This window comes from Cebidichthys violaceus, unplaced genomic scaffold (assembly GCF_023349555.1).
Source record: "Cebidichthys violaceus isolate CVI_PGR_0920_01 unplaced genomic scaffold, fCebVio1.0.p SCAF_27, whole genome shotgun sequence".
Lineage (NCBI taxonomy): Eukaryota > Metazoa > Chordata > Actinopteri > Perciformes > Stichaeidae > Cebidichthys > Cebidichthys violaceus.
In genome coordinates this window covers 1,083,418-1,100,066 of record NW_027176450.1, presented here as the reverse complement: position 1 = coordinate 1,100,066, position 16,649 = coordinate 1,083,418, and the positions used below count along the sequence as shown (strand labels likewise).

At 43.3% G+C, this 16,649-nt stretch overlaps 1 protein-coding gene across 2 annotated transcripts in view; it reads left to right on the top strand.

The window, feature by feature from the left end:
• Positions 1-13,194, top strand: part of spns2 (SPNS lysolipid transporter 2, sphingosine-1-phosphate) — a 72,877-nt gene extending 59,683 nt beyond the window's left edge. The window contains exons 12-13 of one of the 2 annotated variants that reach the window (XM_068721179.1): positions 2,138-2,174; positions 11,384-13,194. In XM_068721179.1, the coding sequence (XP_068577280.1) occupies positions 2,138-2,174; positions 11,384-11,398 (52 nt within the window). In that variant the 3' untranslated portion in view covers positions 11,399-13,194. Of the gene's footprint in view, positions 1-2,137; positions 2,185-11,383 lie in introns of both variants that reach the window. The other variant, XM_068721180.1, reaches the window with a different exon arrangement.
• The last annotated feature ends 3,455 nt before the right edge of the window (positions 13,195-16,649 follow it).

Sequence of the window (16,649 nt, the reverse complement as noted above, 5' to 3'; positions counted from 1 at the left end):
GTGGAAACTGAGCTTCAAGTTTCAGTGGACTTACTGCATTTTATAATCCTGGGGGTCAAGCAACCATCTAAGCCGTTAATATTTCCTCTGTGTAATGTTGATAGTTTTGAAGGGGTCTCTGCAAAGGCACCACTAAGCCGTGCTGTGGCTTCTGTTGGGCCTGATCCAGGGTAAAAAAAAGGGAAGAAATGCGGAACAGCGACTAAAAGAAAAGTCATACTCTTGCCGTCCGTTGTGCCTGTAATAGATGGTAGTTTGTGGTCCAGTATGTGGTTTAAGCAATCTCACCACATTATTGCAGTGTGGGCAGATGGCACATGCTCACTCAAACTATATCTGACCACAACCCCTTGAGTTTCACACAACGCACTGTAGGGCAAAGTTAATAGAGCAACAGATGGAGTGAAAAATTCCCTGATACAACACAGAGACACTTGGAGGCATTGGACGGTTGTTCATGTACTTTTTCACAAATGAAATCCTTAACATAGATGTGTGGAGGCTGGCTTTTGAATTGTTTCAGAATTTTACTAAATATAGTATCTAAACTTTTGATACCACTTTCTGAAAAGTTCCCCTCTACAAAGGTTTTATGAGTTTTAACTAACAGCTTTATTATCACTAATAATTCATTTACAAATGCCTTTCAGATCAGTTACAAGCCATTAATGTGAACAACTTTTGGGTTGCCAGGTTGGGAAAAATCTGTCTGGCTATTGAATCTTTAAAGGTGCTAAGTTTCAAATATAGGACATTAATATAGCAGCAAACAACTATTAGCTATGTAAAGATCTAGTGGGCTTCTCTGTGCTTTGTTTCGGCAGTCCAGCTGCGCATGCATTTTAGTGCATGTTAGTTTCGCTGTCTTGCCCCACTGGCTAGCTAGATGGTTAGTGCTGATAACGTCATCTCGGTCCACAGCATTGTCCCTGTCAGCAGTATTGCCATTGTTGGCGCTGTTAGTGCTGTTTGCACCGTTAGCTGCGAACCGCCAGCCCAGCTGAGACCTGTGTGGAGGTAGTAGATTAGCTCTGAATTCCATATTGAGCACCTTAATGAAGTAAAACCATTAAGACATTCATAAAGGGTCAAGAGTTTGTCTTATGAGCAAGCAAGTCAGCAGCACTGTCATTGATACACGGTAACTTAACAGAAAGTGGTACCAAACTTTTTCCTAAACTGCATTCATGTATCTAGAGCAAGTGTACATATGTCCTATCAGAAGAGTCCTTGTTCATTTCCAGCTTTGCTTGCTTGCCTCACCTATAGATGGGTTAATCATGCACCAGCTTGTCAGATTACATCAAGGTGTATAAATATGTATTTTTATATATATATATATATATACAGCAAACATACCATTGCATACCTCACATGGTAAACTAAAGGCCTGAATGGTAAAGATTTGTACTAAGCCTTTCAATGGAAAAAAAACTCTAACTCAAACAGCAGCAGCTCTAATAAGCTGCGAACAGCACCTTAGAGACCAAGAAAGATGACAACATCCACAACTTTGTACAACTAGAGTTGTTTCATGACTGTGATATTTATAGATTCCATTCACGCTATAAAGCCCCCGATTTATAAATCCCCCCCCTGTCTTTACAGAGCGTTTTGCGGCTTTTTTCCCCCTCCTTTGAGTCAGTCCTCGGATACTCAACGCTATTTATAAAAGGCGCGGAGCCGAACGAGTAACTCACTGGAGCGCGCCTTTCTATTTTCAGCCTTAAAGAGTGCTTTATTATTTCTAGGTTGTTAGCTTTTTTTGGGGGCTGCGGGGTTGCCATTAATAGCTCTGCTTCAGCGCGTGTGTCCCTCATCCACGCATTCAACCAGTCCACATTTACACTTTGTGATGTGTGCGAACAGGACTGTCTCCTCGGCCGTGCCAGTGCGCCTTGACAATACAGAGTCAGTGTGGGTCAAAGGCAGGCTGAGCACTGCAGCCTGGAGGAACGTGATGACTGACAGACCGAGGAAGACAGTTAGCATGTGACGAGCGAAACTTTGAGCGAAAAATTGTTGAGAGAAGTGAGATGGTTAGGGTTAAAATAACAGGCGTTGAATGTGGTTTGAGAAGGTCTGTCTGAAAGTGTTTGTGCATCCTTGATTCCTAAAGCCATTCCTCTCTCCTCAGGTTGAGCCAGATGACACGACCACCCTCCTCAGTCAAGGTATGACCAGGTAAATTGCCTTTTCTCCTAAAGATGCTTTTACACTTCAGTGCTTCAGTGCCTCAGCGGTTTAAGTGGCTGCAAACAAAGAGACGGTCTCGGAACAAAAACATTCATAGGGCTCTCTTCTCATTACCTGGGAAGCATCATGTAGAGACTCCTTTCATTAGGAGGAACAGAAAAACAAGATTTTTCAGGACTTAAAAGGCACTTTGACCCGAGGCTATTCAAAGCTTAATGACAGTGTAAATGCTGGAGGGGACACATGGTGATGACACACATATGATTGATCTATGAATCATTTCCCATTGTACTCAGGGAGTGTCCAGGCATTCTTGGAGTGCTGGTTATTTGACCGACTATCTGGCCTCTTATCAAGACCTGAGCTGCCTTCCCTCCTTCCTGTCTTTATCAGACTCACACACGCGGTGCAAAACCCCTCTAATTATTAACGGAGCAAAGAAAAGACACAATAATTGGCAGCACACCAGCCAACTCTGCACTGCGGGACAATGGGAACCTACTGTAGTTGTCGGTAAAGAATAACAAGATTAAACTCTGACTCACTGATTAGAAGAACAAGGAATCTGTTTTGACTTGTTTGTAAAGGGTATCATGTTTAGCCAAAAGGTCAAGGTTTTACCCCTTCCTAATCATTTCTTTGTAACCTTATCTGGGTTTATTTGTCCTCTAAAGATTCATACTATATGTACTCCAAGAGCAAAGAAAATAGGTCATGGATGTGTATACTGCTGGGTTTATTATCACCGCCTCCCAATAATGCTCCCTGTGCAGGGTGAGATGGAGAAGGTCAGAAAAAGAGTGATGACTGTATGACTGAATCGCTTCCTTTTATATTTTCTCAGAAGCTTTCCTGGAAAAATAAATCATTAGTTTATTTCTTGGTTTGCAAGGATTCAAATATGTCAACCAAAATGTGATCATAAACTCGCTGAGTAGAGCTCTGATGAGGTTTTTTCATGATGCTATTGCACCAGCTTGTGAGAAGCAGGGAGTCGAGGTGTGAAGGGTTTCTTACAAAATGGTTCCAGTTCAGTTGGGGAAGCAGTGTGATCTGCCAGTTGCAACTCCTTGCAGTATTTGAAGGCAATAGTCGATTTGGTGGAAAAACTGTACGAAGGTGAAAATTCCTGCAGGCGGAAGACTGCAAGGAACACTTCATATCATTGATGACTATTTTGTTAAACCCTCGTTTACATAATTAGATTATTTTTTAAACCATTCAGACAACCGTTAGTTTCCATTCATTTCATTTGAAGGGAGACACTACAGGCAAAAACATTGTTCTTCATGTACTAGTCAATTTGGAGGTTTTGGAGTATTTTGCTTCCATAACATCATAAGAAAACATCCAAAATAAAAAAATGTATGTCTATTTGCGTCTCTAGATTTCTCCTAAATTCACCAAAGTTAGCATTAAACATGAAAGCTTTGAAAACATATAATACAAAAACATTACTGTCTTAATGTAAATAATGGGAACGTTTTAGAGCAATATCTTTTCGTTTAATTTTTAACCTACTCATCCTGGTGGTCTGTCATAAGTCAGTTACGTCCATTGTAAAAAAAGATTTCTCCTTTGTGCACTGACATTTGAGCATCGGCCGATGAAAAGCATTGCATTCAAAGTTCGAGGTCTGGCTTTATTGTCTCGTCATGCAGTGCTGTATTGTATTACGACATGGAATTTGACGATGAAATGCAGAGACTAAAAACTACTCTGTAGGTCATAATTCAGAATGTAGACGTTAACTCAGGAGACATGTTGCTGGGAATGCAAACATGGATGTTGTGAGAAGGATCATGTGAATTGAATTCAATGTCTTGTATTCATTTTAGATGTTACTTCTCTGCAGTCGGACACATTTCATATCTGCAGTGTGTCCTTGAATGTGCCAACCGTGGGACTGCTCCTGAGGCTGTTTGTGCTTGCAACTGCATCACCACATAACATACACCCCAAAAAATAGTAACAGTGTGATAGATTACCCATCACAAGCCACTTTGAAAGCTCCACGAGTTGCATTGTGCATTGATGAATGGGAGCCAATGGCTGTCTTGAAGGCAGGAAATCAATGTAAAAAAAAGCCGGCTACAATATGCAAAACTAAAGCTGTATGGTCTTTTACTGCAAGTCATTACCATTGACAGGGTTGCATTAGTATGCACACTTAATGACAGATGAGATGAAAGGCCCCCACATGGCTGCAACACATATCAGGTTTCAGTGGACGCTCATGCTCTCAGCCTGAGGGTTTCATCCGTCCTCCGTCTGTCTCACACACAGCAGCTAAAGCATTTTCTCCCTGCTGTCAAAAGGGGCTAATTATAGAGAACAGTGACTGCAGCTGCATGAGGTCAGAGTTGAATTTACCTGCGAACTGATCATTTCAATTTTAAAGTGAACCACCGTGGTGATTGATTTTCAACAAATCTGTTGTGAAGGATAATCCAATCAGTGTCGGGCACTATTTCCTCCCTCGGGTCTTACTCGCAGATCAATACAGTTCACAGTTCATCCGCTCTCCGATGACAAGTGTTCAGTCTTCACGCTCGCTCTGACCATTGTGTTCCCAGTTGTACAACACGCTGCTCTGGGAAACAGTTAAGTCAGAAACGCGGGGCGGTGCCGATGTAAAGCGTTGGTATTGTAATGTTTCTGTATTGTAATTATGCACCAGACGAACCACGACTTGATGAACAGCAACAGGCTTTTATTCCAAGGCTGGTGCACACACACTGTTAACGCGGTCTTGCTGACTGGATTCCCGTATCACTTGTACCCCCCACCAGGTGGCGTGGTTCTACCGTGAACATGCCCTTTTTTTATTTTTAAAGAAATACCAACATAAAACTTGACATTCTGAAACTAGGCTTGCTCTTACATATTACTCAAACTTCCACAACTCAATTTACTGTACTGAACATTGTACTCATCTAGAGGTATGGCAGCTCTGTATTAACAGTATCCCTCCACACATTAATTTTACACTCTATGCTAAACATTTATATAGGAAAATCATTTATTTTTCCGAACTTGGCTAAATCAGTACCTTGTAAGTTCACAACAGTTCACATTAGTGTCCATGTCTCTGAGCACATTTATTGTATGTAGCTAAGATATTGTCCACATGTTTAACAGTCCATATGCTACCTATAGTCCTGTAGGTAGACGGGAGGACGTCTGTTGTGCCTTGAGGGGTACCTCTGTGTTGTTGAGGTTTTAGAGGCATCACTGTAATCACAATCCTCATCATTGGGATCTGGTGAGATGTCCACTACTTCTGGAGTGATCTTCTTGAAGAATGAAGAATTCCTGACAATAAAGTGTCCATTTCTGGCTGCCGTGATCATGGAGCCTTTGACTTTGGTCACCGTGTATGACTTACTGTTATACGGTGTGGTGAGCTTGTTGTGCTTGGGCTGACGATGAAGCACAGCATCACCTGGAGTGAGAGTGTGTGGTGTAGCATTACGATGAGAGTCTGCATGAGATTTCATCTTGGCTTTAGCCTTGTTGTCCCTTGCTCTCACTTCAGAGTCTGAACAGTTACTTGCAGTGTGAGTGATCGAAGGAATCTTTGTGTACACCTTGCGTTGGAACAACAGTTCGGCAGGTGAGCTTTCTGTCGTGCTGTGAGGTGTGGATCGATACTCACGTAGAAAGATGTTCAGTTGTTGTTTCCAGGGAATGCCTTGTGTTTCAGCCACACGAATAGCTTTGCCTAGAGTGCGCATTAATCTTTCAGCTGTAGCATTGACTTGAGGCCACAGTGGTGTGATCTGGCGGTGATGGAATCCTAGATGATCTGCAAACTGGGATAACTGGTCATTGTTGAATGGGGGACCATTATCAGTTTTCACAACTCTGGGGATCCCAAATATGGAGAAAACCTTGTCCATGACCAAAATGACTGTGTTAGACGAGGTTGACCTTACGCTCTCTACAACTGGGTAGCGTGTGTAATCATCCGTGATGACAAGCAGGTACTCTCCAGTTGGAAGTGGTCCATAGAAGTCTGCACTAACACTATGCCAAGGAGCTACTGGCAGAACGGACATTTTTAGTGGCTCAGTATGTGCAACTGGCGTGTTGGCCTGACATGCAAGACAACTGCTTACTACTGCTTCTGCTTTTCGATCAATGTCTGGAAACCAAACCTTGGTTCTTAGTAGGGATTTGGTTTGGACAATGCCCTGATGTTCTTCATGGGCTAGCTGTAACACTCTATCTTGCAGGGCTGTGGGAATTACTATTCTAGTGCCCCGCAGTACAATGTCTGATGCATGTGATGTTGTTAGTTCACTGCTAACTTGTCTGAACTGCTTTACTATGTCAGCATGTCGTGACTTGTCACTTTGGTGCCATGTGTTGTGTCTGATGTGACCACTAATCTCTTGAAGGATTGGGTCTGCGAGTGTCTCTCTCTTGATCTCTGTGAGTGTCATGGCTTTAGGTGTTGCATGACTTGTGATGAAGTTCACATACTCCTCTGCTACCTTTGCTGCATGTGTACTGTCAGCTGTCTGAGACAAGATAGGATGACGAGACATGTAGTCAGCTGGGTTGTCGGCTCCCTTTTGGTATTCCACCTTGAAGTTGTAGGGCTGAATCCTCAGTCCCCATCACTCAATCCTGGCAGGTGGTTTTGACCTGGGATTGTTCCATATGATTTCCAGTGCTTTGTGATCTGTCACTAGAGTTAAAGGATGACCATAGATGTACAGGTGGAAATGCTCACAGCTCCACACAATGGCCAGCGCTTCCTTTTCTGTTTGAGAGTATCTCCTCTCCACGTCGCTGAGAGACCGACTACCATAAGCTATCATGTACTTCACCCCTTTTTCATCTTTTTGGCAGAGGATTGCACCCAGTCCAACAGGGCTAGCATCCACAATCAGTTCTGTCTCTCTACCTGGGTAAAAGTATGACATTGTAGTGTCACTGGTTAGACTGTCTTTCAGTGTCTGTAGTGCAACTTGCTGTTCTGGGTCCCATACCCAGGGTGTGTCTTTTCTGGTGAGCTTGCGCAGTGGTTCTGAAATGGAGGAGAAGTCTTTGATAAATCTGGAGCAATAATTGGCCATGCCCAGCAGACTCCTTATTTCACCTGGATTCTGGGGGTCTGCAGCTTGCTGAACTGCGATGACTTTCTTGGGATCAGCTGAGACACCCTCTGCAGAGAAGATGAAAGCAAAGAACTGGAGCCTGGACTTGTTGAACTCACATTTTTCACAATTGAGTGTAAGACCGCTTTCCTTGAGTCTCTGGAACAGTGCTCGGAGGTTGTTGTCATGTTCGATCTGGGAGGCACCGTAGACGATGATGTCATCGCTGAGGTTTTTCACACCAGAGAGACCTTGCAGTGTTTGGCACATGGCATTTTGAAATACCTCAGCAGCAGACGATATGCCAAAACTCAGTCTCTTGTAGCGCCTCAATCCAAGGTGAGTGGTGAAGGTAGTGATGTATCTGCTGTCTGGATGAAGCTCTAGCTGGTGGTATCCAGCTCTCAAATCCAGTTTGGAAAACATAGTTGCTCCATTCAACTCGTGTATCACATCGTCCATGGTGGGAGTGATGTGGCGTTCCCTCTCTATTGCTGTGTTAGCTTGGCGCATGTCAACACAAAGTCTTACTTTGTCAGGGTCTTTAGGCTTGGGAGGTGCGACAATAGGTGAGACCCATGGTGTCGGGCCAGTGACCTCCTCAATGATGTCATCTGCCTCCAGTTTCTGAAGCTCATCCTCAACCTTCTGACAGATGTGGAACGGCACACGTCGATGTGGTTGGCATGTACGCTTAATGTCGGGATTTATGTGAAGCTTTACCTGAAAGTCTTTCAGTTTTCCGATCCCCTGAAACAACTCAGGATGACTCTCCACTAGCTCATCTGCGACTGTGCAGCTCTGTGGTGTGGATGATACTGCTGTGACTATTTTGATCAGTCCCAGTGCTTTGGAAGTTTTGTAACTGAGAACATTGAATCCGTCCCCGTTAATTGCAAAGAATGTGCACCTTGTCGTTTTCTGTCCTTTCTCCACACTGCACTTGAAAGCACCACTGACAGGCAATGGAACCTTGGAGCGGAATGGGTAGATACTGGTGCTGGTAGGGCTCAGATGCGGACTTGGAATCAACTTCCTGAAACTTGTTTCACTGACAGTTTGCTGAGGCTCCTGAATCAATTAAAACTAGCATACTACTGCCATTTAGCTTGATGTGAGTCTGTGGCAGCTCAGAGATCTTGTCAGCGTCAACTGCAAAAACATAAGCGTCATCACTGCTGGAAGAGTTGTGCTCTTTTTCCTCACCTGGTGTCTTTGTTATGTGATGGACATTTTTAGGGTGTTGGTTAGCCTTGTACTGCGTTCGTTTTGTATCACCGTCTTTGGCTTTAGAACGGCGTTGCTTTGCAAAATGGTTTAGTTTACCACAGGCTCTGCATTGTTTGCTTCTAGCAGGGCATTGACCATCATGAGGATCTCTACCTCCACAGTTCCTGCAGCTGTTGTCAGAACGTCATCTTTCCGACCATCTGCTGTTGTTTAGATGCTGCGTCGTCTTTTGATCCATCCAGTTGACTGTAGCTGTTGAGCCTCTTTCTATGCCAGTCGCTTGCATTTCAGACAGTTCAAGTGTTCTTCCATGATCAAGAAGCTCATCTAGGCTAAGGTCAGGCTCCCTTAGCGCTTTCCTGCGCAGCCTGGATGATGCACAGCTTTGTATGATTTGCGTTTTAATCTCTGCCTCGACACTTGCAAATTCACAGTTCTTAGCTAACATCCTCAACCTAGTGTGATAACTGTCCAAATTTTCTCCTGGTTCCTGCACAGTTTTTCTGAAGACATACACTTGATACTGTATGTTTTTCTTAGGAGAGAAATATCCAGATAACTTCTGCTTTGTGTCTGCATATTCGTCATCTTCTGTTGCTAATGTGTCGTAAATATCATGCACTTGTTCTCCTGCTACATGTAGCAATAATGCTTTGAGCCTAGCGTCTCCGCCAATGTTCATTGCAGTGGTGTAATTTTCAAATCTTTGCACCCATTTATTCCAGCGAGGTCCGACAGAGCCAGGGTCAGTTTCGGTGTCGAAAGGTGGGAGAGCAGCGGTGTTTCCTGCCATGCTTGCTGCGGTGTGCCGACTACCATCCACGTGTCTGTGTTAGTTTAGCTAGCTTGGCCTAGCCGCACTCCTCCGCATGTCTGTCGTTCTCCCCTCTTTTTTCTTTCTGGAAAAACGCAGTGTCCGTGTCGACTCCTTGAGTCCTTCCTTTTACTCCTCGTCGCCAATGTAATGTTTCTGTATTGTAATTATGCACCAGACGAACAACGACTTGATGAACAGCAACAGGCTTTTATTCCAAGGCTGGTGCACACACACTGTTCACGCGGTCTTGCTGACTGGATTCCCGTATCACTTGTACCCCCCACCAGGTGGCGTGGTTCTACTGTGAACATCACAGGTATTATTCAGATTACAGTACAAATGCTCGGCTCTGACAAGGAGTGGAAGTGAAGGAGAGGAATTGAGAGGAGGAGAGGAATGACACACGGCCGCTGAACAAAATGAGGATGAAGAGGAGCAGTGATCGCCTTAACTGTTGTACATCGCGAGCTATTAATCTCTGGTGATGCAATCCCAGACGGAGATCAGATACACTGAGATCCAATTAACTTCCTCTGCAGGAGGAACCGGCCTCTGCTGACCAGATTCACCCCACGGTGCGTGATAACTAGAGGACATCCCCGAGCTAGGGGGGCTGTCGAAAGATTGGCGTGAGATCTGACAGCAGGGCTTCGCACTCATTTATTCAGTAACCACAATCCCTTATTACTGGGGGAGGAAACTCACATCGCGAGGCCAAACTCTGATTTAGTCACCGCTGTCCAAACTTTAACTGTTAAAAGTGTTTACACAGCTGCAGGTGCATACTTTCCATCTTCGCACTCTTATCGTTCAACAAAAGCTCTGAGTCCTCAGTCAGCAGAACGGGTTCATGGTGCCGGGGAGGGCAGTGACCACAGACCACACACACACACATTTATGCACACACACAAAGTGTACAGCAGGCTCTGATGTGACCTGTTTAGCTTACAATGCATTCAGAAAGGCCTTTGACTTTCTTCCTCTTTCATAGTACAATGAATACGTGAAAAGAGAGAACTCAACCGGCGCTCTCTTTACAGTAAAGTATCTTTTGCCTCGTGTACCAAACCATTCCTCTCTTTCCATCCGTCCTCAAATGAGAAGCCAATCAGATCCCACGTGACTTGCATCGTCCCAGCCAAAACCCACTACAAGTTTACCCGCTTGCCAGGCCAATCAGACCTCCCCCTTTGCTTGCAAAGCCAACAGTCCTCAGCACGGTAATCTGCAAGGAGGCGGGCCAATGTCGCACATATCAAAGCATTCGTGGCTTTAATTATCTCTCTGTCTGGCATTTGAGCAACTTCGTTTCGAATTTGGCTCACGAACAATACACAGTTTACGGCAACAACTGACACTAATAATTGAGGAAAACGGTTCATCCCGGAGAGGATTGGATCTGCATTTACAGAACCAAAACAACAATCCTCTCATACTCCTATTTAAGCCAGCACCCGTGTTTATATGATGTGTGTCTGCATGTATATGTGTATATGTATGCACACTGTGGGTCACTGATATTGACCACTTGTCACTGAGATATTTTAACATTTAGTCTCCCTAAATTGGTCAGTCAAATATGGTTTTTAACATATTTTATGCAATGAAAGCCTTTTTTACATCAGCAAACCCTTTCCGTCACTAATATTTCTGTATATGTTTAGTAACATAATAAACTGTATATTTCATATAGACACGGAGGCATAATCACATCAACATCTAATGTAAAGCCCCAATGTGGAGAGACAGCATCTGTGTGTTACTGTGGTTTATGGCTTGCTGTTGTATAGACTGGGGGGGGGGGTCTGCATTAAACAAACTGTTATGTGTTGGTATGCTGTGTGGAGGAAAATATTTAGGTCACAGGCTGGTCCTAGTGTGCAGGCGTTATCAGGAAGGTCCTAACAGATGGCCCAGGAGCTTTTGACCTCAACATTAATTACATGAGGTCCTGTGGTGAGAGCAGACTCTAACCACACTATTTCCTCCCCCTCTCTCTCTCTCTTTCCCTCTCTTTCTTTCTCGCTTGCAGGTGACAACAACATGAGGACCCACCTGAAGGAGCAGTCAAACTCTATAAGGATGACAAATTGGAGATAAAAAAGCGAGGCCAGCTGCTCCACTCCTTTAAAGCCACGTCCATGTTCTCATCATCGCTGTCCCTGCCACGATCATCATCATCCTCCTCCTCCTCCTCTTGGCTCCTGCTGCTCTTCTTATCTACACACTCACGGAGGCTGCTCAGAACTGAAGAGAGGGAGCGTCTTGCCCCTCCTTGAAACGCCTCTAAATCACAGGTCTGTGATAAAGAGCACAGCCGTGAGCTGATGCCGGCCGGCCGACAGCTGGTGTCCTCCTCGCCTCTGTTCGCGAGGATCCACTGAATCTTCCAGGGAGGACGTGGGGACGGCACAATCCCCCGTGACCCCTCCGACTCCTGATGCCATACTACTGAATGCTGACCATGAACCTGCCCTGTCTGTCTGCTTGTCTGTCCAACGGTCTGTCTGTCTGTCTGTCTGTCTGTTACATCGGCTGTCAATCTGCACCAAGTGCCATAGCGTCATTACATTCCTTCCGACTTTGCACTGACCACCAACAACAACCCTCATGACTTCTGATCACTGACTATGTTTACATGCACACCATGATTTCAGCCGCTGGCGATGAAATGAGTTTGATTATGTTTGTATTCGCTCGACAGAAGAAAGCATCAGCATGTGTAAACTGCAGTCATAAAGCTCCATTGCTGTCTCTGTTGCTCCCATGAAAATGACCCACAATTAATTATCCCCTGGCTTTTCAACACTTGGAGCCTGTAAACAGACAGAAGCTGTAAAATTCAAGTTATGTGGAGCAAGTGATGCGACTCATTTTGTTTGCTGCAGGAATATAATTCTCAAAGACTAAAATCTGATCACTCTGCACATATTAACCTCAGTATTAACATCACACCTAAATACAGTGTTTACATGATGAACGCAGTATTCTCACAATCGTTCAAAGTTCAGCTGTGCATGTAAACATAGCCGTCAAAGCCAAAAAGTGTTACCATTAGTGAATCAGCCTTAAAATGTTGAGCTTTCCCATCAAACAGCTGTTTCCTTTGAGCCCCACATGTGTTTATTTTTATTTTTAGCACTTACATCGGCGTAGACAGTGCCAGAGAACATGACAGAGATGAGAGATTTTTCACATTGTTTTTCATTAGCTTTCTTGTGATTTTTTTTTCTTCTTGCGTGATGTTGGATTTGAAACTGGAGGTCACTGCCTATGATTGTTTCAGAAGGACAATGATGCAATCCGGGCGATTTAAAGCAGACACTGGACTATATGTTTTTATAATTTATAATGTACATGCTTTTCCCAAATGTAAATGACCGGCTTCTCTTTTGACTTTTAAGGACTAGCACCTATGTTTTTTGTGTACACGAGAAGCAATACAAAGAACCAACCTTTCTCATCCACGCTGCCTTATCAGTGAGCAAGGTTTCTCTTCAGAGGGATCAGCTCTCTGATGGTTGGTTTTGAATTTCCGGACACAACACCCACACAGAGACAGAGTCGCTTTTAACGACGGATTCCACGTCCAGTCCATGCTGGTTACAATACCAGGCATTGTGGAAAGAGGCCTTTCTCCCTTGCAATTGTAGATATCCCATTCCATGATTAGGAGAAAGAACCTTTGAGGAAAGCAGGGGTCGCGGTCATCACTCTATTACTGAGGGAAATCAAAATTCCAGACAGGAACAGGAAATCCTTCCGCCCCAGGTTAGACTGATGGCGAGCTCTTATTGCTGATAACAGATAAGAGAGGAATCCCCCCCCCCCCCCCCCCCCCCCCCCCCCCTTTGAAACCAGACCAGCAAGTCTTCAGATGTATCTGCAGGGTTCTCCTTTAGTACCTGCACCACAAGATATAGAAGTACACAAAAGGGGGAAAAAATGGATTTGATTCCCTCATATGCTTTAATTCGTATTTTTAATCATGCATCTTTAATGCAAAACCCCACAAAGACATTTGCTATTGCTAGTTGCTTGTAAAGATTTAAGTAAAAGCATCATTAGAAGCTCCCCTGAATGATCCTTTCTGTCGTATATTACCTGGTGGATACATTTTTACTGAAAGCTTGAAGACGCTAATGGCGTCAAAGGTTTAAAAACGAATGCATAAAGGGAAAAAAGGCACTTTTCAGAAGTCCAAGAAAACACAGGAGGAGGAGGATGGAATGACCTTAGCGGAGGAACGCAGGGAAACGTCGAGGTGGTTCTCGTAGCATTGATGTGCGAGCATGACTCACCGGCTGTGTGCGGGGTGCCATGTGGGCGGCGTCCTTGCTGCCAGATCATTAGCTTTAGCTTCTCTCCAACTGCGTGGAGCTCTCTGAATGTGATGCGTTTACACACCTACATCTTCTTAATTGACCTTCCTTTTGTTGATTTTCTTTTTCTTAATGTTACCAAATGAGTTTTAAATTTGAATAACTACAATAGATATATATATATATATATATATATATATATATATATATATATATATATATATATATATATATATATATAAAGCTATATCACGCAGCAACTTTAATATATAGTAAATGATAGCTTGGATGCAATGTATTTATTTGTTTGTTACCATAATGAAGAATAATCTATTGGGAAGTTTAAGGTTTGAGTATGCTACATGTTGTTGTATGTTGTTGGGTTTAGAAATGCCTGTTTGTTCATCCTTTTGTATCATGATGAAATTACACGATACCTTCTTACATCACTGAGATTCATCCCGTTTACTGTGATCATGAACTGGACATCTCACACATAGTACACACGCTAAAGGAACTGCGATGTGATGGATTTTACCGGTCTAATGTTTAGGGTGCAACACTTTTTGCATTCGTTTTGTAGCTCTTGTAAATGTGTGGGTTTTTTTTGCTTTTCAGAACAACTGATCAAACCATTTTGCACACTTAATGTTCAGGGATTGATTTGAACCACAGCCCAGCATCGACTCCACGGTCACGTCACGCTCACGGTGCAGTAAGTGCTGACATGTTGTCACCTGACATGAGAAGGGACGTTGGCTCTGGTCAGATGGGTCACAAATGGAGTTTCACTTTGCCAAATTTTGTTGATTTAGCACCAATCCTTTAGGAGTATAAGTCCGTTGTATCGAGTAATTCTACGTTGTTAATCACTGAAGTGATGTGCTGAGAAATGTGCTACTTCTTGTCATACAAGAATCCTGTATAAAGAAACCCATTTCTGATGTTGAACAGAAAACAGAGGTTATTTTTTATTTTTAGAGCGCGTCAATACAAGAGAAGTGTAGAGAAATCAAATGAATATTGTTCTAGAACTGAACTGTGACGCTCCCTCGGGGGGGTTGATAGAAAATGTACATGTCTGTAAATCAAATAAACCTATTTAATCACTTCAAACCACCGCCTTGTCTCTGTTTCTTCTCACTCTGTCCAGCATTCATACCATCCTAATGAATGAACAACCATTAAGAAAATATTCATTACTTCATTACTTGCATTGCTTTAATTTAGAGCTTGCTGCACTTCAGAGAAAAAGATTTGTCTATTAGTTTGAAAAACTACCACATAAGTGTTACATAACCAGGCTTTAGATTTAGCTGTATGCTATTATGCACCACATGCTGTGCATATCTGTGCTATGCCTTCATGTAAGTTCCTTAACTACAAACCAGATACAGCTGGATTCTCACCTCATGGATCATTTTCAGAGCATGTGTTCGTTAATGTTTATGTCCATATGTCATATTCTGTAGAATTAGTGTTGCTGACACCTTAAAAATAGACACATTTTTGGTTTTCCCAGGTCCAGTTTCAGTTGCAAGTTTTTCCAAACAGTTCAAGATTTATAAGTAGATTGAGTTCAGTGTTGAGCAGGAATAATCTGCGATCATATCACAATAACCTTCTTTGAAATGGTGCAACTCTACCGTGTATGCGTGGATGTGAACATGAATGTAGCTCTGAATATGATGATTAAAATGTGTTTTGAGATTCCTGCTGTCTCTGGTTTAGTATTGAGGAACTAATTGTGAATTCCCTGGGAAAAACAATGTATCTGCACATCAGTCTTGTAGGATTATGTTTTATTTTACTTTACTTTAAGTAATGAGGGAATACTTGGTAACTCCTCAGATTGATGCACCACTTTTCTCGAGAAGGCATATAAACTGCAGCAGCTGGTTCAGAGTTAAACAGGAGCGACTCACAAAGAAAGTCAGTATGTTGATTGGCAAATGATCTAATCATAAACTAATCTTTCATTTACCGAGTGTCTTCGAGTCTGTTTTTTATTAACGTTTGTAACGTTCTCAGTTGCGGCCTTCGACAGGCAAACTAGTGTCACATTCACATAAAGCATTTAAATCTATGACAATATTTACTTTGGAGAATGGTTTGACACAGCAGATTCTTGTAGTTTGTGGATTAATTCACGCTAATTGTCCAATTTGGCTGAAACCACTATGTTGACTCTTGTAAATAACTAGCTAGTATATTGTGCACCTTGTTGTAAAAGTGGAACCAAGACATCTATTGTTGTCAAAGCTGACTTTATACACTTGTTCGGTGAAGATACCCAAGGACGAGTCAGGTCAAAGGTTACATAGACTACTATTTTGAAATGCTCACCACTTTTTGAGAACTGTATACCATTTTTCCTCGTCTCCTCATCTTCGCAGAGGCTTACAAAGACTTAATTTTCATCACAGGGAGAGACGGCCGGAGTCAGTCCGCGAATTAACTGCTGTATTGTTCGGGTGCAGTCAGGCAGGCCTCTGTGAGGCTCAGTTTGTAAAGTAATCTCGCAGCCTCCAGAGTGGTTTACAGACGCACTGACACATCCCAGACGCGACACATCCGTGCTGTGGATGCAGTGGAGAAAAAAACCCATAATATTTACCTTCACAGGATGCGAGGAAGTCCACAGCTAAAGGCCCTCTGTGTGCTGACGTTAATTAGAAAGGGCAGTCGCCCAACATGGCAGCTAATAGCACTAATGGACTTGTCTATGACAGGGCTGCACAAACACAAAGAGTAAGTACACACTGCTTTTGTGACAAAAGAAGACTGGAGCTGTTGACTGTGAAGCCTTTAATTAGGCAGAGCCTCTATTTTAAATGGATCATTGTATCCGACGTGCCCTCAGTTTGAAGAGGGCGAGATTACATAGGAGCCAGAGGAGGAATTGATGTTTGGTCGGTGGAGGACCAGGAGAAACCAACACCCTTTCCCACAGTCAGACCAATACGTACCCCGAAG